Genomic DNA, 26,839 nt, shown 5'->3' on the forward strand with positions numbered 1-26,839 from the left:
TGAACTGTTCTGTTCTGTTCCAAATCAAACCTAAAATTATCTGGCTTTGTTCTCCAGCTCATCTCACCTGCCCACTCATTAACACATAGATGGGAAAGACCGACGCAGAGCCCTGCCAAGTGAGAATGACAGCAGCTTTGCACAAGCACAGGTCCCCTTGGAAAAGGCCATGCCCCCAGCCTTACCTGGGCGGGCGCGCTGGAGGAGAGGTGGGCCAGATCCCCGATCCTGGCGGCCGCCCGCGGGTCGCTGGAGCTGATGAGGACAGGGGCGCTGATCTCCATGGAGTGCCGGTTGCTGGCGGCCTGGGAGGACTTGTGGGTCATGCTGAGGGCGGTGAAGGAGTGGCGCTTCTTGGCGTTCTTCTTGCCCTCCGCCTGCCGCGGGGCCGACACCACCGCTCCCGCGCCGCTCGGGGTGGGACACGGGCCCAGAGCCACCGCCGCGGCCGGATCTGGTGGCGCCTCGCAGCTGGAGGCGGCCGCTGAGCACGTCTTGTCCATCTCGATGAGCTGCTTGGCGGAGTCGTTGAGCTGAGGGCAGGGGAAAAGGGAGAGAGGAGGAGGGGGAGAAAAGGAAGAAGAGGAAGAGAAGGGAGAAAGGAGGAGAAGGAGGAGAAGGAGAAGGAGAAGGAGAAGGAGAAGGAGAAGGAGAAGGAGAAGGAGAAGGAGAAGGAGAAGGAGAAGGAGAAGGAGAAGGAGAAGGAGAAGGAGAAGGAGAAGGAGAAGGAGAAGGAGAAGGAGAAGGAGAAAGGAAAAAGGGAAAGGAAAAAAGGAAAGGGAAAAGGGAGAAGGAAAGGAAAAGGGAGAAGGAAAGGAAAAGGGAAAGGGAAATAGAAAGGAAAAAAGGAAAGGGAAAAGGGAGAAAGAAAGGAAAAGGGAAAGGGAAATAGAAAGGGAAATAGAAAGGGAAAGGGAAAGGGAAAGGGAAAGGGAAAGGGAAAGGGAAAGGGAAAGGGAAAGGGAAAGGGAAAGGGAAAGGGAAAGGGAAAAAGAGAAAGATGAAAAGGGATAGAGAAAGAAATATAGGGGAAAAAAGGAAGAGAAAAAAATAAAAGGAAGAGAAAAGAAAGGGGAGGAAAAGGAAGGAAAAGGAAGAAGAAGGGGCAGAAAAGGATAGAAGAAAGAAAGAAAAAAGAAGGGAGTAGAAAAAGGAAAAGGAAAAAGAAGGAACAGAAAAGACAAAGAAAGGAAAAAAAGAAAAAACAAGGGGTATGAAAAGGAAAAAGAATAAAGAAAGAAAGGAAAAAAAAAAAAGAAGAGGGGACATTAATGACCCATCACAACTTACTGATGGCACCTGCTGGACTCACCCGGACCACCCTTGTCAAAGCACTTATCCTGCATCATGGAGGCAGCAGGGATGCTCAGCCTACACCCGCCCTGGCCCCAGCAAGGTGCTGATGCTGAGCACTGAAATGCCACCCCTGGGCAGAGAGGAATCTCAGGTGCTGAGGCCTGAGCAACATTTACTCTGCTGTGGGCACGTCCAGGAGCAGGCAAACAGCACCAGAGCTGCATGTAACAGGCTATTTTTGACTGAAAACTGGCTATGTTGGTTTCCATAACCACTATATGAAATACGGCAGCATGCAAGAATTTCAGTCAAGGACAAGGCCCCCTTGGGCTTCCTCTCCACTCTCCCCACCAAAAAAAATATAAATAAATAAATAGTTGCTGCTCGATGATGAGCTAATTTGGAAACCTGTTACAACTGAATATAAGAAGGAAAAATAGAGGTATGGGAAAAATAACAGCAGAAGTGTGCAGTTAAGCAAATGTGTAACTGAGTAGCTTTTATGGCTCCAAATCTCCATAGCCATACTGCAAATACAAACGAGAAATAGTTATCATCACCAGCCTTATGCCAGCCCTCCCAAGTCTGAAAGCGCTTCTGGCTCCACGAGGACCCACTTGCACGGAAGAGGCACTACACGCTCCAGCACCTAGAAAAGCATCAACCTGAAGGATCCGTGGTTCGGTGACAGCCGCCACCAAGTCAACCAGGAGCCCCCAATTAGTGATGCTCCACCGCTGTCAGAGCTGCTGGGAGTCCTGCTACCATTCAATTAGCAGGCCATTTTCCCAGCTGCACTCTCCAACACGAGACCATGCTTACAGTGCACTGCACCTGCCAATTTTTGCCAATAACAGCTGATCCCGTCTCAGATTCTCCAAGAACGTCCATTATTTCCCACTTCATCATGCTGTAAATTGGTACAACCTAATATTTGCCAGCAGGCTGCAAGTTGCAAGGAAAGCAGATGGTTCCCCTCCCTTAAGTAGGTGTTACAGCTCTGCTTACCCAACTGATAGAGACAGTCTAGCTGAATTATTTGAAATAATAAGGAGGAAAGGAGAAAGACATCAGATATGCATAATATTTTTCTACACCAGAGGGTCAGGAAGTTCTTTGCTAGTAAATCAAGCAGGAGAGGAATATATTTCAATTCTTTGACGTAAGAAAATATAGAGTTAAAAATCATAATAATAATAAAAAAAAATCTTTAGAACTTCCTGATTTTACAGCAAGTCAATCAGGTAGGATAAGAATAGATTTTAATTCTTTGACATAAGAAAATATAAAGAATTAAAAATAAACTTTAGAACTTCCTGACTTTACAGCAGTGCTCCATACAGTCAACGAAGCGCTCCAGCTCTCAATATCAAAACTCTGATTTGTCTCGTAGGAATCAGATTATAAATCTCCCTGGCTGGAATCCAATTTAACACTGAAACTGTTCTTTTTAAAACAACAAAACCCATTAGTTTTTTGTTGTTGTTGTTCAAAGTAAAATCTGGTTTAAAAGGTCAATATGAAAGCTAGCATCTAAATGTAGAGTGATAAAAAATAGCCCCATATAGATATAAACAAAGTAAATCTCATTACTGGTAGAAGATTAAAGGCAAAAAGAGCCCCCCTTCCCAAAACAGGCAAGCTAATGAACTTTTGGGAATGTCAAAGTCTTCCTGAAATACTATGAAAAAATTATTTTGGCCTGCCAAGATAACAAATGCTTTATGGCTTTACCACTTTATTTTCATAGAGAACTCTGTTTTTAAACAGCTTTGCCCATGGATGCTGGAAAATACTTCCCAAATAGGCTCGGAGCACCAGAGGAAAGGTTCTGCTTACTGCTTTGTAGGACCAAGTGATGCTGTCTCTTTGCAAAGAACTTTTAGAAACCCTTTTTTAAACATAAACATGACTGCAAATTTCTTATTTTAAACTTGGGGTATGTAAACAAGCATGGCTTTCTGGTGTCTGTCATCAGATCTTCAGGCAGATCTGCTTCCAGAGGAGAAGCCTAATGGAAAGTTCTGACCCACAGTCAGTCGCAGGAATTTGACATTTCTGTAAGACTGTAACTCTTACAACAACCCCTGATACCAGAACATAGCTTTCTTGCTGGTTTCTGATCCCTCCTCTGAAAAGAGTGCATGATCGAAATTCTGGCCCTGCTAATCCCAAATTGTAAAATGCCCTTAAGACTGCAGCGGGACTGGTTTTGCCCCAAATCTATTCTGTAGTAACGGGATGCCCTAGAAAACTCAGTATATGCTATAGAGGGATAAGGCTTGGATTTGAACACCGAGCCAGCCAAACATTCCCAGCAGCCCTGCATTCCCTGGGAATGCAAATCCTCATGCAGCCACGCCGTGTGACAGCCAAGGGACACTGCTGGGTAAGAGATGCAGAGAAACACTGCCGTGAAACTGCTTGCAGGCTCTCGGTGACTGCTGCCTGCGGTGCTGCGTGCTGAGATAAGGATGCACTAGCCTCAGCTCACAGAGGAATTCCTGCCTGTTTCTCAGGAAGGAATTCCCTGCTGCGAGGATCCGTGCTGGAGATGGCCCCGTCTCCTCACTCCATCCCCAGGGTGAAGGAAAGGAGCTGCGCTCACCTCCAAACAACCTTTTCCCAGAAAGGGAGCAGTAATCGAGTGCATTCATTAAAAATCTGCTGACCCTGATGAGGGAGCCACGCGGCTCTCCCAGCCACAATAATAGGAGCTGTCAGAGCTTTGGCCTCAAGCCAGCCAGTCCCTGCAATATGATCTGAGGGAGAATGTTTTTTTCTTGTTCTTCTACTTCCTCCTCTTCCTCTTCTTCTTCTTCTTCTTCTTCTTCCTCTTCTGGCTTTTAGATAGGACTGTTTTAGATATTCTACTTGTGACTTTACCATACAGGCAGCAAAGGTACCAACATTAAACTACCTCAGGAGTTCTCCCTGCCAAAATTACTGTTTCATTAGTCTGTAGATAAACCTCATTTTTCTGCAAAACACATTATGGTGACTTTCTCTCTCTCTCTTTGGGTTACATATGCTTACATATGCTCACACACGTGCATGTGCACACACAATTGTCATCTGCACTGGCTGTCCCCAGGTGGGACTAAGTCTGCCCTGTATACCCTAATGTGAGGCAATGCAGTAAACTTTCAGTGGGCAGCACTATGTACCTACATATATGTTGAAGCTGGGAAAAAGAGGGAGGAAAAAGCTTCTTTTTTGGCCAGTATGCACTCAGCAGGGCCATAATTAGTCCTAGTTTTAGTTGGAAAAACAAACTATTACTGTGGAACTTATTATTATTATGGAACAAGGTAGAAGCACAGGAGATTAGGTCAAATTTAAACAATTAACCTTTGCTGCCCTAGTCTGAAACAGCAGCATTTCAGTCTTTTGTTGTCACAACAGCACTGCACCAGCAAAAAAAAAGACAATGCCACCATAATTTCTTTGGGCGATCAATAAACAAGTGTAAGGCCAAAACCACTACTTGACTAATAGAAAACCACATCTCCCCTGACAAATAGACCAGCATGTTTGCTAATCCACGGGACTGGCAAAACTCCTGCATGGCAGTTCAGACCTCCAAGGGACCCTGTGACACACAGCGGCCACCACAGCAGCTCTGTCTTCTCCAAGAGAGGGGACGGGCAGCAGGCCTCCCTCTGCTACTGAAGGCTCTTAGCTTTCTAGGCACTGAGGTCTGGGTACAGGATTTGCTTCTGCAGACCTGTGAAAGAGCTGGCCTCACTCTCTGCCAGGTTTAGCAACATATTTTGGTGCAAGCTTAATGTTGGGCACAGACCAAAGTGCCACAGATTGGACTAAAATGCTGCTCTTCTCTGAATAAGGAAGGATTGCTTACATCCTCAGTGTTACACACGTCCACAAGTATTTTGTTAGGCTGCAGCCAGTTTGAACCAGAAAGTGCAGTTTATTAAGGCTTTCAGGAAAACAACAGTTCATTTACTCTGTAAGCCTTTTCTGTCTGTATAGAAAGAATTAGCTGAAGGGTGGTGCTCTTCAAATACAGGCATAAGATAGAAATATGTTACTTCAGGCTTTTTTTAAATAAAAAAAGGTTTAAAAACCCCTCATATCAATCCATACTCAATAAAAAGAATAAACTGGTCAGGAAAAAATGTCATGCTCAAGGTTTTAGAGAGGAAGCACTTAGGAGAACAGAAAGGAAAATTAAGACTATTAATAAAAGTTCCTCACGATGTCTCTGCGAAAGACTGAAAATATTTCCACCTAGGGACTGCTAATTTTTATACTTCGCAGTTCATAAATATTGAGCAGATCACGCACATCCCCATTTTATGCCTTGCAGAAACTTTGGCAACTTGGAGTTCCATAGCTGATTCTGTGATTAAAATAAACAGTCTGAATTTATTACCGTGCTTTCAGTTTGGAGTAGTTACTTTCAGGAAATATTAAGTTCTTATGCCCTCATTAAATTAGTTTTCGCTAGTATTATGATTTATGCTCTGAAGCACAGTGAGGTTATTGAATAAGTAAGGACATAGCTATGGAAGAATCTCTGTCCCTTAGAGTTTCCTCTGAAGACTGCATCTATGGAAGCGTTTTCATCTCCAAAAAGCAGCATTTCAGGAAGTTCAGGCAGCTTTTCCTTATTGTTATCCCTACTGGTAAATGCAGGGTACAGCCTTTCTTCTGCTATAGCCAAGCAGCAAAACCTCCCAGTGACTCAAATGGGTGTTAGGAGAAAAAATACAACACCTCGCCTAATACTGCAAATGTTCACGGGGTAAGTTAGCACAGACGATGCTACTTCCAAAGGCTTCCTAATGGGATATTAGCAGCCAAAGCTGTGCCAAAGGCTCTTCAAACAAGTCATACTGAATGCATCTATACTTGTAATCTTTTATATGATTCATATATTCGGATTTAAAAATGTTTAGGGAAAGCCTCCCAAGTTCTCCATGGACAATTTAAAATCATAGGGCAGAAGCCACAAAACCCTATCTCAATTATTCATTTATGCACCGTTTTCTAATGAGGAATCATTAGTGTGGCATGGTTGAAGAGAAAATACTATAGCTAAAACAAAGCATTATTTCATGGTTTTGTGTTAATCTCTGCAACAATCCAGTATTGCCTTTTCTAATTTATTGTCAGGGAAGGACAAGAAAATGCGAAACAGATTTGCTGCAAGTGGTTTATCCATCATGTAGGACAGATTTCTGAAACCCCACGCTGTGACTGGGAGCACAGTCACTCCACGCACCCAGAACATACAAGAAAAGCAATACAGGCGTTTGCTTGAACATATTCATACAGAATGATAGCTGCAGAAATACTTTGCTAGGACACATCTCAAACTGCAAGTGTCCCGTCCCTCTGCTCACAGGACGAGGTGTAAGCCTTGTTCCCTATCCCAAAGCCTGCTAAATGTGTCAGCAAGTTCTGAAGGAAGGAAGAGAAGTCCCAAAATATATAGCCTTCCTAGTCAGGGTCATCCATGTACGTGTTTTTGTGCAGTCTGGAAAAACACAAGCCAATCATTTTTGTCCTCAACATGGTTCCTTGAGAGGCAGCAGAGTGGTACTTAGCAGTCTATTTCCCTGTCTTACAAGGCCTTTCTCATTTAGCAGCAATGTCACTTCTAACGCACTGAGAGGCCGAAGGAATGTAGCATATTAGAACAGCATGTGCTTGGACGAGCGTGTCATCATGATCTTGCAGAATGAAAATAAATGATGCGTGCAGCAGAAGTAAACACTAAGCCTTGGGTGGTGAACTGGGATTCTTTTTTTTTTTTTTTTTTCTTTCCCTTTTTTCCAAACAGTTTTAAGATGGAAAATGGTTTGCAGTGATAGAGAGCAAACACATGGCTTGGTGAATCCCAGAAAAATGTTCGGACTGCTGCAAAGTCTGCTCAGGAGCAAAGCGCAGCTAATTACCTTATGGAAGCTAATGTCCAAAGTGCTGAGAAGAACGAAAATAAAACTAACTGCAATGGCATTAAAAATAAATGAACTCACCAAAAAGAAGCGTGCTTTCTTCATCCCTCCCCATTCCTTGAAACAATTCTAGCTATCTAGCCTTCAGCTCCAAGTATGAGGACTGTCTTACTCTGATCTGTCATCTCTGAATCTCAGATCTGCTGTGCGTCTTCAGTGTGCCTGAGGATTTCCTTCTCTTTTCTTCCTGTCTGTCCTCTGTGGGCACCCTTTTTCATAATGAGATGCTCAGGATGGCACCAAAGCTCCTTTGAAACCAAGAAAAATAACCAAATACAGCTTTACTCAAGATCAGAAAGAGTGGGAGAATCCAGCCTATTTTTACTTATAAATTATTCAGAAAGCTAAATAAAAAGTGCAGTCGTGAATTCATGGGCTTGATCCTAATTCCTTTGAAGTCAGTGGCAAAACTCCAGCTGTCTTCAACGGTGGAAGGACTGGTGCCCATCTGGCACCAATTTCAGCACCAGAAGAGTCCCTGTTGGAGGCTGCGAGGAGTTTACTGACAAACTGGTTTATCATCAAAAAAAAAGAAATTCATCAGGACTGAACCACTTCCCTGGATCATCCTACTTTTGACAAGATGCCCATCAAGAGATTGTTTCTAGATGATATTTCTCAGCTAAAAATAATGGAAATAACCAAGTGTATGGTGGTTTGGGAGTTCACTCAGGTACCTGAGCCTGAGGCTCAAGGTCCCTGAGCTGAGGAACAGCCACTGGAGATCTGGAAGGACAGTGTCATTTTCCTGGGAGGAAGCCACTGGGTTTCTGGCCGTGCTGAGTCTCCCTTGCTCTTGCTCTTGCTAATTGGAAAACCTTTGTGCCTCTGTGAGCACAGGTGCCCATGTGCACCGAGGCAGAAGATACTGGTGCTGGCAGGAGAAGTGTGAGCAGCCTCGTGCTGGGTAGCAGCCAGGGCAAGAGGCTAAGACAGACTCAGGAGCACTCCCAGAAGCTTCTCAGATGTAATCCTCACACCTCGCTGATGCCTGGCAGCAGGATGAGCCCTTTACAGTTGCTGCCAGTTACTGTGAGGAAGGGAAGCCCTCTGAAGCAGCTCTGTGCTGAAATCTAGAAACCTCTTCTCGTGCAGAAACATTGAGCCAGCTGGATGCTGAAACCTCAGCACGGGCTAGGAAAAATCCTGGAGAAGAGCTGTGTGGATTGCAAGTGATCTCTGAGCAATATCTGCAGAGCCTACCTGCTTTACAGAGAGACAAGCCTCATGTTTCCAACGTTTTCTGGCAACTTTCTGTCTCTTTCCCTCATGTCCCACAAGGCTCCTGGTACTACTGTTTTCTTGGACGTGCAACAATACCTAAAACGTTTTGAATTAGCTGAAAACTGATGGGTCAAATACCAGCAGTTAAGGCTGAGGATCACTTCAGAGTAAATGCACACATTGAGTCTGTGAGTCTCAAGGTAAATGACTTCCAAACAATGGTGTGTGACCCCAAGCAATTACAAATGGGACTGTGAACCAGGTAGTATTACGCTCACATTGCTGCATGGACCTTTGTTGTGTGCATTGTGGCATGGACCTACATCTTCGAGATGCTACATTGTGCCCTTTGGCTCATTCTCTGAGATTCACTCTCAGAAATATTGTGCTCGAAAGTACTGCATTTGTAATGTTCAGAGTTGTTGTGAAGGAAGCACCGATATTATAATGCCTTATTTAGGGAAAGAACTTCCTTCCAACTTAATGTGATAAAGGAAAAGGATGAAAGAAACATTAAAATAAATATAGATGCTGAAGATGATTCCTTTCTGAATTTGATTACAAAAGTGTTCTGGTGGATGCTGAGAAAAAGGCCTAAATGCACCCCACATCATGCTTTGTTATCCGCACAAAGCATGAGGTTGGATTAATCTAAGAAGCCCTTGGAATAACAGTACAAGGAGCATGTGGGAAAACAGAAGTCATTTTTCAAGCACTGCAAGGCTTTGCCTGCACTGAGCAGGCAAGGAGTCTTTGTTGAGGTGATTTACAACTTTGTGTAGAATAAGAAATCTCATGCAATTGGGGAAAATTAAGTTTTATGTGCTGCAACTGAAGATTACCTGTGGGGAATTGCACACAAATAAATGTACTGCTGTCTCTATCTCTGATAAAGCAGTGAAATGAAGAATGAAAGCAAATGCCAAGAAAATGTTTTGGTTCAATTGCTTGCAAAAGGAACCAAGGTGTACTCACTCCAGGCAGACATCAGCACTAACGGGTTGTGATAAACAGCCTTTGCCCCGCGTGTGCTATACATAGGAAAGAGACATTTTTGACTGTGTACTCTTCTGGCTCCTACTTCCCTGGACTGCTGGATGTGGTACAGGCTATTTGCAACACAGTGATGTCCCATGGGACCGTATAGTTAGATATTGTGTGTGTGGAGCTCCTGCCAGAGCTGGCTGGCCTGGTAAAACACCACAGCCCTCCGTTCCTTCAGTGGGAGCATGACTTTACACCCTCCTTCACTCTGTACAGTGACCAGTCATTTTAAAACAACTTTCATACAAGGGTGTCTTACCTTGAAGACCTTTATACTTCTGTTACATTTGGTGAAAGGTGGGTAACAAATGGGCTGGGAGGGCATTTGGAAGCAGTGGCTGTTGCACGGGGCATAACCACGTGCATCTCCCTGTGTAGGGAGCCTGAGCAGTAGCTGAAGGCTCTGAAAGCCATCCTGCAAGACATGAAAGCATTTTCTGTGCTGTACGATGATGTAATTGGGTTCACAACCCTCCCCCCCCCCCCATCTGCTGGAAGAGAAATCTGTCAGGGCTGAACCACGACGAATTCCCTCGACTCTGCAAATTCTTGACTGAAAATGGCAGCATTCAGCCTCGCACTCGTGGTGTGACTGAGTGTCCCCCGGCTAGAGGAACCGTCCAAAGCCTTCTTTGGAGAATCGTAGATGTTAAAATATGATTGGGTACATGGCCAAGGTCAGGGGCCGATGTCTGTCGACAGACTTGCCAATGGCCACAGCCAAGGAGTTCACCGAACTTTCTGGCTACCAAACGAGAAAATGCTATTTGTTCAACCCCCTGCATTTGATTTCTGGCTCGGGGCAGAGGACACGTACCCGGTGCTGTTGTGTCAGGCAGCAAAACAGCTCCTGCAAGCACACAGGAAGCTGGATTCACCCTCTGCTGTCTGTCCGAGCCCGCTGTGTCACAGCTAGATGAGAGGTGTGCCGCTGCCCCAGCGCCGGGCAGCTTGGAGCAGATCCCCGAGGATGCTTGGGCTCATGTGTCACGTTACAGCCGTGAAGTACAATGATTGCCGGCATTAGTCATTTTTATGACATCCACATGCAAATGCTGTTTATGTTAGTGTGCTGCAACTGGAAGGAATTTGGGAAACCACTGCTCTGGGCCATGTTGTTTGAGTTCTGAGATGGCAAAATTGATGGGCTAACAAGAAGTCTGCACAGTAGGAAATCTCTCTGAAAGGGCAGACCACTGTAGCCCCCCACGCCCCCAACATTACTCAAGTCCAAATATTTTCCTAACCCATTGCTTCCTGAAAATGGACTGCCCTGGGATGCACCTACATTCTTTAGGCAGGGAGACAAGTTGTCCTGAGGGAACTCAGTTTTTGCAGACTGCAACCACACTATGTGATGAAGTTACACAGACACATTTGTTAATAATGCTTATTATATTTGCCATTAAAAGCTGGAGAATTCTCACTACGGATCACAGCTCCGTTGTGAGAAATATCATGTAAACACAGAGCAAAAAGACAGCTCTTGCCACAAAGAAAGCACAAATTAAGATGAGGACAATATATAGATATAGTCAAAGTATACAGAGAGACAGCCTCATCAGCAAGAGGGACAAAAGACTTGGCACATCAGAAATCTTCTGTAGGCATCACAGCTAAGAACAATTTCAGAGAGGGGTCTGGAGGACCAATGCTGATGCAGCTGTTCAGATGTCTTTGAAGCATTCTTCACAACAGTGAAGAACAGAGCACTACAGAAGTAAATGACAATTTGGAAAAAAAAAAAAAAAAAGATGAAGTGATTGGCATCACTAGCTGATCAAAGGCAGGAGTTGATCTTCCAGTAGTAAATAAAAAACAGTAGATCATAAGAGAAATGAATAATCAAAGGTTTGCAAGTATGGGCAAGTTGTATGTATTCAACAGGAAAGCAAAGGCCATGAGAAGGACAGAATTGACAGCAGATGAGCACTTTTATGAGGTCACGAATGAGGCAGGTCTGCATTTGTTACGGATTTGTTATGGATTTGTAATAGGATGTAGCCCTAATGAGGATACAAGATGATCAGAGTTTGATTTTTGTGGATGCTCAGCAGTCAGGTTGTCCTGTGACTGTGCAGCATTGCCAGATACACAGATGAATGGAGCCAGGTGTGAGGATGTGATTCCCATGGGCAATGTCTTTATTACTTGTCATGAAAGCACATCGATCCCTCTTTAACCAAGGAGCAAATAGGAAAAATAACACATTTAACTCTGACAGTGTACTGCACTGAAACCTCAGGTGTGTGTTGAGAGAAAAGTTGCTCAATGCAAAAGCTGACTGACGTGTCCTTTGCTATGGACTTAAGCTCAGCTCTCAGGAGCACTCTTGTGCCATCAAAGACCCTCATATGCCAAAAGTTAGAGGTAGTGCTTGAAGCAGAGCATGGCCCCAAGCAGCTGCTGAAAAGAAACCACCCAGCTTCCATGGGGCAGAGAAGCCCAGTGGGTGCACCAAGAGCTCCCAGAACATGTCGTGATTCAGGGTACTGCTTTACTTTCTCCACCAATATCAAAGCAGGCAGGGCTTGAACCAGGAGTGCTCTCCTTGTTACTGCGGATTGTTTTCTTCTCAAGAAACAGTAAAATGGAGCAGAGTTGCCTCTTCCCTCAGTGCCCTCCCCTGAGAACATGGGCAAGGGAGTACCTCCAGCATGAGTCCACCACTGCCTGAATGCTCTGGTGCCTCTCCTGCTTTGTCCCAAGGTTTCCAGAAAAATTCTGTTAGAGAAAAATTCTATTACGGAAACCTCTCTCATGAAATTTCCTGTCAATTTGATTTAATTGTGTCTAAGCAGATCGGAAGACTTCAAAGTCAGATTTAGAGCAGGACACTCCCTCCAGCCTTACTTAAACCATGGGTAATATTGTTAGCATTGTTTACAGAGTATCCAGTGCTCCTTTGTCATAAAATTACAACTTAATGAAATAATTGGATAAATTGAGGGATGACCAGGAGGAAGAGGAGCTTGCTTGCACAAACGTTCCTCACCTCACCATTTTGATTTGGTGGGTTGGAGCACAATTCAACAGCAGCATCGCCTGCAGAGTATCTGTGGGTGAGGGTTGGTGCCCTGGCCATGACTTCCTGAGGTGAGCGTGAGGTGCCACGTGCCTTCCTTTCCCTTTTTCACACTTTCTGCCCTGTATCCACATGGATGCTCATGTGGCTACACAGTAAAAGGGATGAGGGAACAGACATGACTGGAAACTAACAAAGTAATGACAGCTTAAATGAGCAGCTTTCCCTGATCCATCTCAGTCTGTTAGGTCTGGAACAAGGGAAGTGACGTGAAAGTGTTGTCGTGGCTGAGGCAAAAGCAGGATAATCAATTCCTTTGGCAGCAGCCCTTGCTTTTGTCAGATTAAAATAATGACAGGATCACCCAACCCCAAAATGGTGCAGCAGAACATAAAATAAACAATGGCAGATCTATTTTGTAGAGGAAAGAAATAACCAAGATGAAGGACTTGCGTGCAAATTCTTCTACAGTGCACGCTAAATACCAAGGGATGGGCCTTCCACAATCCCGTACTCTAGAGAAAATGTTGAAAAGGTGGAGATCTCCAAATTAATTCCAACTCTCTTCCCCTGTTTCTGATTTTTGGTTTTAATTTGCTTGAACTGATTCCTCCTCTAGTCTTGTGAAGTTGGTATTCTCAATATTCAGCACTAACACCTAACAAAATGTTAGGGGATTTAAGACTTAACATCTGGTTTTAGTACAGCTAATGACATTTTTTTTCAGACTAAAAATCAACTTCACATGTTATTTCTGTTGTTTGAAGCAAGCATTGAGCACACATATGCAATCCCCTGTCTCTGAGTGTAGTATGAAGGGAGTTTGACCATTGCCACAATAAGAAACAAGGAAAGAGGTTAAACCACTTCACAACTTCATCATATCATATGTTCTTGAGATGACTCCTCTTTGAAAGCTTAGAGGGTCAAGCTGAACCAAATTTAGTGACTCTTAGCATGGAAGAACATTGTTTATATAATACTTCTACTTCTGAAAGTAGAGATGAGGGGGCTTTAGCAGGTACCTCCCGGCATATCATTTATGGTGTCACCAGCACCAGCTGTCCATCCTGTCCTTCTGATGGAGGTCATCACAACCATCACACACGTAGCAAAGGATAATGAGTGCCTCCACCTCTTCCAGAACATTTCACATGCTGGTGTTTTAATACTGGGCCCACTTTCCTTTGACCAGTGCCACAGCTGATGGGTGGGCACGTTTTACCCTCTGCTCATCAGGTTGTTGCCACCAGCAAAGGGGCAGGGGAGACAGCCAGTTGGCCATGGTTGTCCTCAAATCCTCTGTTCTCCCTCTGTGGCTACACCTGGATTGCTGATCTCCACTGGAAGAGCTCTGCAGCACCAGGAAAGCTCCCCAGAAAGGAAGCTAATTAAGACATGCGACGCACAGTAATAGCAACAGTAGGAAATGAAGTGAAGAATGTGTGAGACATAATGAAGTCCTTGAGGACTTTATTTTTCATTAACTGCTAGACAAATCGTGTATCTGTTGACATACAGCTTCTTAATATACATTCATGCATTAGCTCTAGGTAAGCGAGACCGAAAGACATTTTCTTTTTCAAAAGGAAAAAAGATGCCAAGAATTCAGCACCACTGAAGCGATCTTTAGAAGCTGTCAGAGGTGATCAATGGCTGGAAAAGACAAAAGCCCCTTCCCTTGCCTCCCCTAGAGCGAGCGGGTTGCTGATGTGCTCTAGAGCTGCCTCCAGGCCTGGGACAGCGGGTGTGCTCCGTGGGGGATGGCACAGAGGCCCACAGAAAACTGTGCCATTGCTAAAATGTTTCACTCCAATGGTTGGGTGCTATGAGGAGGCACTGCGGGGAAGTTCAGAATGGTTAATGGCAAATGCACAGGCAAAAGCCAACCCTAATATCCTACCCACTCAACTGGTCCTTCTGAGTGGGGACAGGGCCAAAGGGATGGATGGATCCTTTGCCTGAGGTATTTTCCCACTAGAAACATCTGCTTCCAAGTGAACATCTCCTTCTTATTTTTATTTAATTAATTACTTATTATTCTGTGTGTGTGTAGCCTCAGCTACCCCAGGAGCAGAATAAGGAAGTCATGGGTAGTAAAGGGTTTGCCTGGGCTTCCCCAAGGTTTGCTGCATGTATGTTTAAGCATTGTCAGGAGCTCATTCATTCACTTGTCAGAGATAGTTACAAGCAAACAACCAACAATAACAGCAATAAAAACCCTGTAAGAGATGTGAAAGGACATCTTGTTTCATTCTGAAAGACACGGCAGCTTTAACGTTTCTTAACAATATCAGAACAAACATCGATAGCTGTTTGACAGATAGGTACTCGGGGAAATTGATAAATACTGCCTATAACACAAAAGAACTGACCTGAACGTAGATACTCTTTGCTGAAGAGATGTGCAGGCTGTGCGTGCAACACCTGTGGTGGGCCTTCCCCTTGCACAGCAGGCAGAGCACAGACTCACAGCCTGAGCCACCGCAGAGTGGGGTCAAGGATTATCCCCCCACCATTGCCTTAGGCCAGAGCTGTCACCCCTGCCTTCCCCTCCTAGTCAATGCAGAGAAACAGGCTCTTCTACAAGGAGGCTGACATATTTCAGATGTCTCCATGAAGTGGCAATGTCTGTTTCCTCGACTGTGAGAACCTGCTTGCCTCAGTGGTAAGGGGCAATCTGGACAATTAGCTGGCCTGTAGAGGAAGATCGCACTTGGACAGATGAGCTGTACCTACAGACCTACAAGGTCTCCCACATGATTTGGAGCAGTATTTCGCAGTCCACAAGTGGTACTGGAGGCAGAACTGCTGTCCCGTTCCTGAATCTGCTCTGTGGTAAGACTGGGCTTCAGCAGCTGTCTCTTCACTTACAATGTAACTGAAAATTTAGAAGTTTAAAACAGGGAGGAAAAAGGGACAAAAGGAATGCAAGAGAAAGGGAACACTAAAATGGATGAAAATATTAGGAAGAGAAAACAGTTTGTGATATCGTTCTCTGTCCAGGGAACCTGGGGCTCCATCAGCTGCTGCTTTTGTAACACAAGCAACTCTGGCAGCATAATGACATCACTTTGAGGCAGAAACCAAAGCTCAGCATAGAAACAGCAGAAACAAAACAGAACAGCATCCAGGGGCTGAGAAACACGTATTCAAGCACATGCACAGTTCAGGAGAGTTGGAGGTAAAGGGAAGGGCTAGTGAGTAGCACTGTGTGCTGAAAGCACATGTAAAACACGGCAGGAGTGTCCCCAGTCTTTTTATACTGGAGAAGGACAACAAACAGGATTTTGCAGGGGAAGTTGTGGAAGTTAGAAATGAGGAGACATTTCTTATCAGAAGGAGCAGTCAGGCACTGGGACGGGTTGCCCAGGGAGGTGGTGGAGTCACCGTCCCTGGGGGTGTTCAAGGAGAGGTTGGGCCTGGTGCTTGGGGACATGGTTTGGTGGGTGACATTGGTGGCAGGGGGACGGTTGGACCAGATGATCTTGAAGTTTTTTTCCAACCTTAATGATTCTATGATTCTGTGATTCTAAGTCCGTGAGCGGATGATGGCTAGAAGTCTTGCTATCTGATCATGAGCCATCTTACTTAGGTACTTAATTAGCACTTCAATTTTCAGTTCCTAGTAGGCAGTACTTAAAACATGCCTCATACAGATATCAAAATGATATATATGTTTTTAAAGAGTCAGGAAATGATCTTATTTGCCAAGGCTGTGTGTTTACATTGGCTGGACTGGAAGCTGCCTATAAATAACCCTGGAGAGTTATTTTTGCAAAACAAAATTTAGGAACTTCAGATGTTACTAATAATGGGGGGTGGGTAGGGAAGATATTCCTGAATGTGACAGCTGGCCAGTTTCTGATTCAACAGTCCCTGAAACAATAAGAGTTGGTAAGTGTTTAGATATGGTTTTGATTAATAGAAAGATTGGTCATAGCATGTTAATCTGAATAACTTAATTATGAGTTCATTTGTGTGAAAGTAGGCAGGAGGAGAAGCAACAGAAGACCCGTAACTAAAACTGTCACTTTCCAAATGGCATTTTTTCATAACCTACAGCTATGTCTAAATTTAGGTGCCGTCTCTTCCCACAGCTCCCCGCAGGTCTCGTGACTGTCTGGGCTGGAGAATGACTCAAAGGTGACAGCGCTCCCACCCACCTCTGTACACAGGCTTCCTCTTTGTGGCACCCACTCAAGATGAACTGTTGATGTAGGAGGAATGCGCTCCCCGATGTGAAACCAGAAAGCAATCCTGCATCGACTTGTCCAGACATAGCCTAAGGGGAATGAGTGATTAAAACAAGTCTACAGAGCTGAGGAGCTCAGCTAATCCAGTGTAGGCGAAAGCGGGCATTTAAGTCCAAAGGTGTTAACACTAGCTCAATTTTGTATCCTGAAGACAGAGGAAAATCTTACAGAATATGCATGAGTAATCACCTCATGAAGGATGCTAGAAAGTAACGGAGAACTTCAGAGAAATGACTTAAAGGTTAAGAAAAATGGGAAAAAAAATGCCCAGAGTCATGCTAATTTACATTACATTAAAACAAGGAGCAAAAGGTTCTTCATTCATATAAACAAAAGGGAAAATAAGACATTGTTATGCAGAAAGGGTGGGACAGAGATTAAAAATAATACATATATGACTCACAAACTAGTGATATGCATGGTCCGGGAGAAAGTTTCAAGTAGATGCAAATACAGTGGCTATTGTAAAGATAATTCTTGACTGGTTTCTGAAGGAGATGGTATGTTACCTCGTGGTTCACAAATGCTGGAACCCGACTAAGGAGAACGACTGTCCTACGTCCTTGCTAGTAGAGAGAAGTACGTGTTTAAAAGCAACAACCTGCACTGAGAACTGATTACACAGAAATCCCAGACCTGTCACTGTAGCTTTCATTTGGGCTATACCAGCCGCATCTGGAAAGCATAAAAGTCGCTTGTCAGCAACACTTCCAGGACAGAATGGGAAGGATGGTACATGTTCTATATACTTATATAAGCTAGAGATATTACAAGTGGTGAAAGCAGAGAAAATAGTGCACTGAGAAGTTGGATATGTTCCAGAAATGTGCAACAGACACTTACCCAAAGCTTCCCCTAATGAACAGCAGCGCATTTGAATGTTTAATCTTCTTCTCCCTTCTGACTGCTAATACTCTTAGCTTTGCTGACTGGCATCATAGTTATTTGAAGTTATTTAAATGATTTTACTTTGTATGTGTGTGACAACACTTTAAATCAATAAGTTTTATCCACGGATTGACGTGAAAGTAGTAGTAAGTGTACAGGTTCTTACAGAGGTCCCTCTTGCAGCCTACAACACAACTTCTGCATGTTTCAGTTTGAATGTGAAACAGGGGAACTGTGTTTTATACTCCATCCACGCAGAAATCTGAAACCAGAAAGGATGCTGGAATATTCTAGTCTTCTATGCAAGAGGAAATCAGGTTGCACCAACTTTTTAGAAACTATGAAGATGCAGGAATGAGAGTCTTACAACGATGTAGTTACAAAATTTGAAAACGCATATCAATAATGCTTTTCAACAGAAATTAGCTGAACTCCTCTCACAGCTTACATTATTGCCAGATTTACAAGGTTCTTATACCATTTTTATCTGGCACACAAAAGGAAAGAGAACAGAAAAAATCAATTGTGATGTTAATGGGTATAATTCTCTACTCATTAGCGTTACACCTACTTACTACAGGGATGAATCTGCTCCTCTGAGATTTAGTAAGTCAGCTTTTCTAAAACCATCTACAGTTTCATTCTATCCACCTCTCAAAATCCCCCAATTTTATTATCATTAAGTGATACTAGCAAGGTTAAAATGAACCATTTTGGAACCATTTTGACAGTCCCTAAAAACGGAGATCATTCCTTTTTTTTTTTTTTTTTGATAGGGCACCAAACAAACCTTACTATTTAACGACTGTCTAATGATCCCTTTTTTAAAAGGATGTCATAAGTGAGCCTCTGAAAGGTGTAGAGTATGCTCCCACAGAGGCCACACATCTCTAAGTGATGGGGCAGGCTTTGAGGCTGAATTCATTATGGGAGTCTCATAGGGATCCATCTGTCCTGCAGCTGCAGGGAGGAACCAAAAAAGGTTGAGAACAAAGAAAATGTAGACATGAAGTACGCAGTTTTCACGAATACAATGATATTTGGATATTTGGAACTAAGCTGGGAATCTGCAGACAGACAAAAAAAAAATCCCAAATCTGCCATCGAGACTGAATGTCAGACTGTGGGCAACAGCACCAGGAAAATGCTGAACACTTCAAAGTGAGGCAGGGCTATAGGCTGGGCTGTGGGATAGGCTTCACTGCCTTCAGACTGGCTCTCTCATCTCCTCCTGGAACATTCAGTCTTCAGATTAACTTGACACATACACAGTAAACTCTTCACTGTTTGCACCGACCTGGTGGCTAACTAAAGGTTACCCTCAGCAAAAGACGTAGTTACACAATTAAGGACAAATTGTGCTGGGAAGACGGGTTTCTGTGACACTATGCAATGACCACAGCTGGGATCCTGGGAAATGTGCTTGGGTACCCTTGTGTGGAGTGAGCTGTTCTTACTGATCAGTAGAACCAGTGGTACTGTACAAAGCTGTTAAGAGGAGTGCTCTGCACGTGCAAAGCTCATTTTGGAATGAAAAAACATTGTTTTCTTTAAGAAATGCATTTGGTTTTGGATTATTTTTTTCCCTTTGTCTGCACTCCTTCTAAACACTGACTGACAAGATCTTTTTTCCCCTGGATCTCACGGGACTCTCCTGTATCCATGCCGTGGGGCACTGAGACCATCGGGTTTGTCAGTTCTCTTCCTCCCTCTTTCTCCTAGACCTCCTTTCCACCTTTTCCTGTTTCTGACTGTGAAGAACAGAAGATCTCCACTACGCTGCTTCACCGCTCTGTAAAAAGCCTTTAAAAACTCTCAATATTACTTAATCACAGCTTTCAGTGCCCCTGCTGTCATAAAACATTATAACAATGGGCTGGCACTTCATCAATTGTAATATGCTGATATTACAGTCACAGCCGTGCTCCACGTAATTGCCCTGCTCTAGCACGGACTCCTAAGGTTTCTCGATCTCGAGCAATGCCTCTCTGCGCTGGGGGCTGCAGGCAGAGTTTCGGGTCTAACAGCTCTGCTTTCTGAAGTTACGGTTACTGACCATCCATCCGAGCAGGATTTGGCCTTTCACATACTAGGCGTGCCCTCAAATTTCCTTCCCACACACTTGAATCTATTAGGACACCCTGTATTCTTCATTATTCCCAATTTTAGACAGAACGGCACTACACTTACAACTTCCAAACAGAGATAATAGCAGTTATTAAGAATGAAGGAGCTAGATTGAAGACAGTACAATAAAAGAAATCTTGTTAGGACTTTGAACTCCTTACAGGTCCTACACACTTCCCAGCAAAAAGATGACTTCAGACTATGGAAATTATTAATAAGATGCTTATTTCCAGGCAGAAGGCACCTTGAGAATAATTTTGATTGTCGTGTGTTTTTTTTTTCTGTAGCCAAATTAAAACATAAATTATCATCCCAAATGACTTCTACTGGACATGAAGGATGGCAACAAACTAAGAAAAAAATTGGTGTAAACTCTCCCTGACCACATCTTGTGTGTGACTCACTCTGCAGAAGTCGCCATAGTGAGCTGCAAATATTTATTGCTCACGCTATTGTAGCTTCTCTGACTGTAGGACACAGATGACACTACAGAGACAGGAAAAAGGCTCTTTGCAGGGAGCTCTCAGGCACAGCAGGCCTGCAAGCATCCTTGCTGGACACTTTTGAGGAGCAAAGCATAAAGAATATGCCACTTTGCACTGTGTGAAATATGGCTGCTTGGACAACCACACATAAGGCTGAGATACGGACTTTCTAAAACACTGCCGGGAGCAGATTTATTCTGGTATCTTTGTCCAGTGTTTTGTGCCATTGCTTTGTGACACAACAGTCTTGCTCTGGAAGTTGTCCTCCCAGGCACAGAAACTCAGCATCCATGAGCAACCAGAGTGGTTTTTGGAGCTCTGGCTGCTGTCGCAAGGGCAAGTGCCCTTGTTTGGGCTCCCTCCGGAGTGCACAGCTTTGGATGCCAGGCAAAATCCCACATGCTTTGGCTGATAAACTTGCACAAGTAAAAGGCTACTGTGCGAGTTAAACTTTGCTTATTCTGCACATTTTGCCAAGATTTTGAAAACCGCTTAATGGACTTGGACAGACTCAGGGAGTGTTTTTAGATGGAAGTACTACTTGTTTAATGGATTTATTTCATAAACATTGGCATTGAGATTTTCAAAACTTCTTTGGGATTTGGCCTGCTGCATCCCCTTAATTTTTAATGTAAAGTAACATCTGAACCTGGCAACAGTGAAATAACCATAAAACTCCACTAGCTGCACAAGCCCATTTCATACTCAGAACAAGGCCTCCATCCAACAGGATGTGGATGAAATAGGGGGCTGATGCTTATGTCTGGAGGATCTTTTCCCTTTGGCTTTACAAATCATGGCACGAGTATTATGTCCGTATCATCCAAGTGTCTCATTTGAAAACTTTAATATTACCAATTTCAAATTTGTGCAGATGAAATATGTGTGCATATTATGCAAGTATATGCATAAAGGTACATAGTTGTACTTATTTCATATACATGTGTGTCTGTACATGAATGTCTATGTATACACACATTCCTAAGTGCATTCTTCTCCCATGGTGCTGGGTGCCTTGCTATTGACATTTCTTTAGAAACTTCCAGTATTGATCTTCTGACTCTATACAGCCTTTCCTCTTATTCCTTTGTGGCCACTTGGGACAAGCTAGTGCATTGAGAACTTCAGTGAGACAACACTGCACTTGTTCCCAGCAGGCTGCTCCTCTGAGGTTCCCAGACCTTCATCCTACAGGAGCAGTAATTAAAGAGAACAGATACCTAAGGGTGGGAGAGGCATCAGGATGCTGTATGGTGTGTAGGCAGCGCAAGCACTTGCAGCCTGCATGCGAGACTAGAGCTGGGGAAAGGTGGTGCTGTGCAACAGTGCCTGGCTGGCAGAGGTCCCCTATTCACTCTTTCTGTAGCAAAGTTCAGGACAGTCACCTTGTACCCTCAGGAACTTGAAAGAAAAGGGAAAAAGGATGGAATCTGGGAGAAATCCTGGTTCTCTGATTTAATCACAACAAATTGAAGAGGTCTTTACATGCCCAGAGTAGAAGAAAACTAGTCATTAACTTATGGGCGGCAGCTGGTTTCCCAATAACGGCTCCTACACATTCTGGTTTTAATATCATTGTTCTTGTCAACTGTGGGAATGCAATGTGTATTAATGATGGTTTATTCCAAATTGGTCATTGTCAGAGTTAATAATTAGGTAGTCAGGCACTAATTATCTCTGTTTTGTCTCAAGTCATTAACTAAGAAATCTGGAGAAGCGATTTTGGAGGCAGGCATCAGAGCTGCATGTAGTAGGGCTGAAGCGGGCTCTGCTGTGCCCACACAAGAGATGCTTCACCCTGGAGAGCAGCACCAGTCTACATTGATGCAGCTGTGTGGCTTTGGGATTGCTGAGCCTCTGGAGCAGAGTGGCAGCACCTCAATAAAATAGGAACACATGTGGTGCCCATCAGCGCTTTGCATGCATGGTTCATCTGTGAAGGAGGAAAGTTCTCTGGAAGTGCTCAGAGAGCAGAGCAGCTCCAACAGGGCCACCGTGATGGCACCCTGGGCTCTTCCCCTGACCCTCTGGCTGGATGGGAACCATCAGGAGGACGCATAGCAGTGGGAAGAAGTGGCAGGATGGGTCTGCTCAGAGGACAAGAGGTCCAAGTGTTTACTCCACAAGATGTCTCGTGTGGAAATGACTTATGGAAAGTGCTCAGGACAAAGAATTCTCTCTCTCAGAGACTTCAAACACAACCGAACTGTTGATCAGTCCCTAGTGGGATTCCCCTGGGCTCCATTTTAGGGCCAGTTCTTTTCAATGTTTTCATAAATGATCTGGACACAGGACTTGAATGCATACATAAAGTTTACAGATGATACTAAATTAGGAGGAACTTTTCACTCCCTTGTGGGTAGAGATTCTGTACCTGGGCTGGAGCAACCTTGAATACATGTATAGACTGTGGGACAAGAGGCTGGAGAGCAGCCTCTTGTCTGCTCTGGTTGACAGCAAGTTGAGCATGAGCCAGCAGTGTGCCCTGGCAGTCAAAAGGGTCAACTGTACCTATGGGTGCATCAAGCACAGCAATGCTAGCTGGTCAAGCGAAAGGATTGTCCTGCTCTGCTCTGTGCTGGTGCGGCCTCACCTTGAGTACTGGGTGCGGTACTGGGTGCCACAATGTATGGACATGAAACTGTTAGAGAGTGTCCAAAGGAGAACTATAAAGATAGTGAAGGGTCTGGAGGGGAACATGCATGAGGAGCAGCTGAGGCCCCTTGGTTTGCTCAGCCGTGAGCAGAGCAGGCTGAGGGGAGGCCTCATGGCAGCCTGCAGCTCCCTCACGAGGGGAGTGGAGGGGCAGGCGCTGAGCTCTGCTCTCTGGGGACAGCGACAGGACCCGAGGGGACGGCATGGAGCTGGGACAGGGGAGGGTCAGGCTGGGGGTTAGGGAAAGGGTCTGCACCCAGAGGGTGCTCGGGCACTGGGACAGGCTGCCCAGGGCAGTGGGCACAGCACCAAGCCTGCTGGAGTTCAAGGAGTTTTTGGACAACGCTCTCAGACATAGGGTTTGATTTTTGGCTGGCCCTTGTGTGGAGCCAGGGGTTGGATTTGACGGTCCTTGGGGATCCTTTTCAAATCAGGATATTTTATGATTCTAAGACAACCCACTAAAATAAACCTAGAAAACAAACAAACAAGCAAACAAAAAAAATAAAACCACTCATGTGGCACTCCCAGGCTCTCCAAAGGGCTCTTCTTTTGCAGCATGGCTGAGCCCATGGAGGTGCTTCCGACGCACTGGCAGCCCCTGCCTCTCCTTGGGTATGTGCAAGATGCCTTACTGTGGTCATCCTCTCCAATTTCCCATACACGTTGAGGAGATGACACCAGAAATGCTGGGTGGAAAGTCTTCAGCAGTTCCTGGTGTATGTTTTTCTCGCTGCTCCAAATTGAATTGGCTGAGACAAATGTACTCTCAGTGCCTTAGGGCAGAGCACCAAAAAATTCAGTTACTGTGGTATATTTTGTCCTTCTCATGCAGGGATTTCCAAGGTTATCCTTCCCTTGCGGGTGCAAAAATAAATGGAGGATGTGCACAGAAGCCCACACCTCCACCTGTCATGAGCTTACCTCAACATAGAGGATAGGGAAAATGCCAATCTTGTCGCCCAGCATTCCTTCTGCCCAGTTGTCATCTACCCTCCTGATGACCGTCAAGATTTCATCCTAAAATCAAAAATATACAAAATACATCACTGGATACACTGGATAAATTCCAGGTTTTATAGTTAGATGTAGAAATGTTCCCTGAGTCCTGGACCAGCATCCTACCCCATGCATCCCAACCACAGAGCACTGTGTCCTGCAGCTCATGCCAGCTGCCAGCAGCTCCAGGTGCATATACACAGCAGTAGGAACAGGTAACTCCTGTCTTCACTGCAGTTGTTTCTAATCCGAAGGAGAAAACATTCCAGCATAAACATGACACTTGGCTGCTGCAGAAGGAAATTCAGTGGGAAATCCCAGCAGAGCACAAGTAGACATGGAAACCTTTTCAGCAAGAAACACATGGTATAGCGCAAGGTGCCCAGCAACTACCTTTCACTGCTGGAGCACTGAATGTCAGTTTTCATTAAAAATAAATAAATCAGAAGGTGAAAATGCAGAGCAAGTAAAAAGGCAAGTATAACAGTATAAAAAATGAGTTGCATTCAACTGTTGGATCAGCTTCAGTTTAGATACAAGTTAGTTTGGTAAAGCCAATGGTGTTATAATACTATAGTTAATTCAAGATATATTGCAAAAAAATCATAGCAGAAGATAAACTTTGATTATAAAGCAGATTAAGAAAAGCGTTGGTAAAGAAGACTCATACTGTACAAAGTTTCTTTTGATAGACTAAAACCCAAAACATACCAGTCATTACAAAAGCCCACATGACTAGAAACAAACCCTGAGTGTTTCCAGTTTGGGTGGTTTAACCCATCGATAGACCTGTGCTGTCACATCTGTGTGCTCAGTCTGCCACACCAAGCAAGACCTTGACCTAGCACCACTTTTTACAGCTGCTGCTGCAGGCAGCCCTCTCTGTGGAGCATCACCTGCATGCCCAGGTCCCACTGAGACTTTCCTGTATCCGCAGGAAAGGAGTGGGCTGAGAGAAGCTGTGAAGCCAAGTTTGCTGATATGCCACTCATTCTCTCATGGCATCCAAGCCTCCTCCGTTTCTGTGCAGAAATTTGTAAGAGAGAAAAAATCCTTTTCCTCCAGAAAGCTGAGACGGAGTTCCCCGCCTTTCTCGCTTTATTTTCACCACTCAGCTAGGAAAATAAAAGCATACGTATACATATGGCATACAGTCCTCTGTATAACAAGTTATCCATGTTAACTGCTGAGGTGAGGGGAGATTTATTTTTTTTGCAGATAACTCTCAAACAGGAGAAAAAAAAAGAAAACAAACAAACAAACAACAAACTAACTTCTGATCCAAGCTGTTCAGACCATGGACTTAAATTGATAGAAAATGCTCAGAACAGCGAGGTGACATACTTTGCTGTTTTGAGAACGTGTGCATTTTGAACATGCACACTTTCAAATAGTTTAAATGTTTCCTTTGAATTATTCATCTGAATGATCCATTTGGGGAAAGCTAAGAGAAACAGCCACAGACTGAACCTTCAGCTATTTATTACAGCTGGAAGGATGCAAAAAGAATTTGTGCATTTAATTTCCTGAAGAGAAGAATAGCATTCCCTTCCAAAGCTGTGTCTGCACGGACCATTTTTGATCTGTGTAAAGAACTGACAGTTATATGTCTCTGCAAAGTTTCCACATGCTCTTACAAAAGACCGATTATCATAAATTTAGAATCTAGGTAAAGAGGGTAAATAAAGAAAATAAAAGACTTCACTGCTTCAAGAAGCTGCTATGAGAGTTTCTACTGCCTATATTTGTTCAGCTATTTTCTTAATGTACTTTTTATAAAACCGAAAGCGTGATGAGCCTACGCTTTCACTATATGTGTATATATATATGTACATATCTTATGTGTGCTTGTGTATGGGTATATATGCACACGCACATGTAAGATAAGAAACTGAGAAAAAACTTTTTAACTGTAAAAGCCCTGAAGCCCTTGATTAGCCTTCATGTTAAAGGACCTGTGCAATCTTTGTCCATGGGGCACGCCGGACAGGCACAAGGCAGAAGAGGTGGATCCTGCTGGTCCTGCACAAGGATGGGGCAGGAAAGAGGGACCTTTGAAGGTCCCTTCCAGCTTTACTTTCTACAGACTTATAAAATCTGGAAGCATTTCCATACACTGATTTTAGTTTGGCTCTGCCAAGTCTGGCTGTTGAATGTGGCCATATATGAGAAAATCAGATCGTCGCACGTAATGAGATATACTGACATTCAAAATGTGCATCTTTGTGGGAGAGCAAAGTGCAAATCCTTGAGAATGCTTTCCATTACAGAATTCATTTTCAGAAGGGTGTTGAAAATCTGTAAGAATTACAGCAAAGCCTGAAACATCTCTTGACATTCTTTATTAATAGAAAGTTTCTTTGAATTCACAGCCCACGACATCATTCTACACACTGGGCTGGCAAAAGCTCCAGCATGAACTGTTTTAATGCCTTAAATTAGTTGGATGGCTGTGCTACCTATAAATTCCTAGAAAGGTTCCCTAAAGGATCATGAATAGTAAAGAGCCACAGATCTCTTGGCATACCACTTAAACTTTCTGAACTCCACTATTTCACATATACTAAATTGATTCCCAGGCAGCATAAGTGAATCCAAGCCTAAAGTCTCATTTCAAAAGCCGATGGTATCCACTGTAGGTTGACAAAGATAGCTCGTGCTCTTTTTATGCCTGTTCCTAAAGTTTCTCATTATTTGCTCCCTTTCACCTGCTGAAGTCTCTCCCTATTCACCAGCGTGGGGCAGCCCTGCTCCAGGCGCGTAGGACCTGCGCTTCCAGTTTACAACATTATCCGAAAGGGAGGCAAAGATAAATCACTCAGAAAGCAATCCGACTGACAGCGAAATGAACCCTTT

The 26,839-nt window shown here is 44.1% G+C and overlaps 1 protein-coding gene across 1 annotated transcript in view; it reads right to left on the minus strand.

Moving 5' to 3' along the window:
• The window catches only part of SH3RF3 (SH3 domain containing ring finger 3), a 231,352-nt gene that overhangs the window by 52,670 nt on the left and 151,843 nt on the right, over positions 1-26,839 (minus strand). The window contains exons 3-4 of the mRNA XM_082784635.1: positions 23,909-24,004; positions 186-533 (exon numbers count right to left, since the gene is read on the minus strand). Coding sequence (XP_082640761.1) covers positions 186-533; positions 23,909-24,004 — 444 coding nt within the window. The remainder of the gene's footprint in view (positions 1-185; positions 534-23,908; positions 24,005-26,839) is intronic.

The sequence above is a fragment of the Aythya marila genome, assembly GCF_965140915.1.
Source record: "Aythya marila genome assembly, chromosome: 1".
NCBI lineage: Eukaryota > Metazoa > Chordata > Aves > Anseriformes > Anatidae > Aythya > Aythya marila.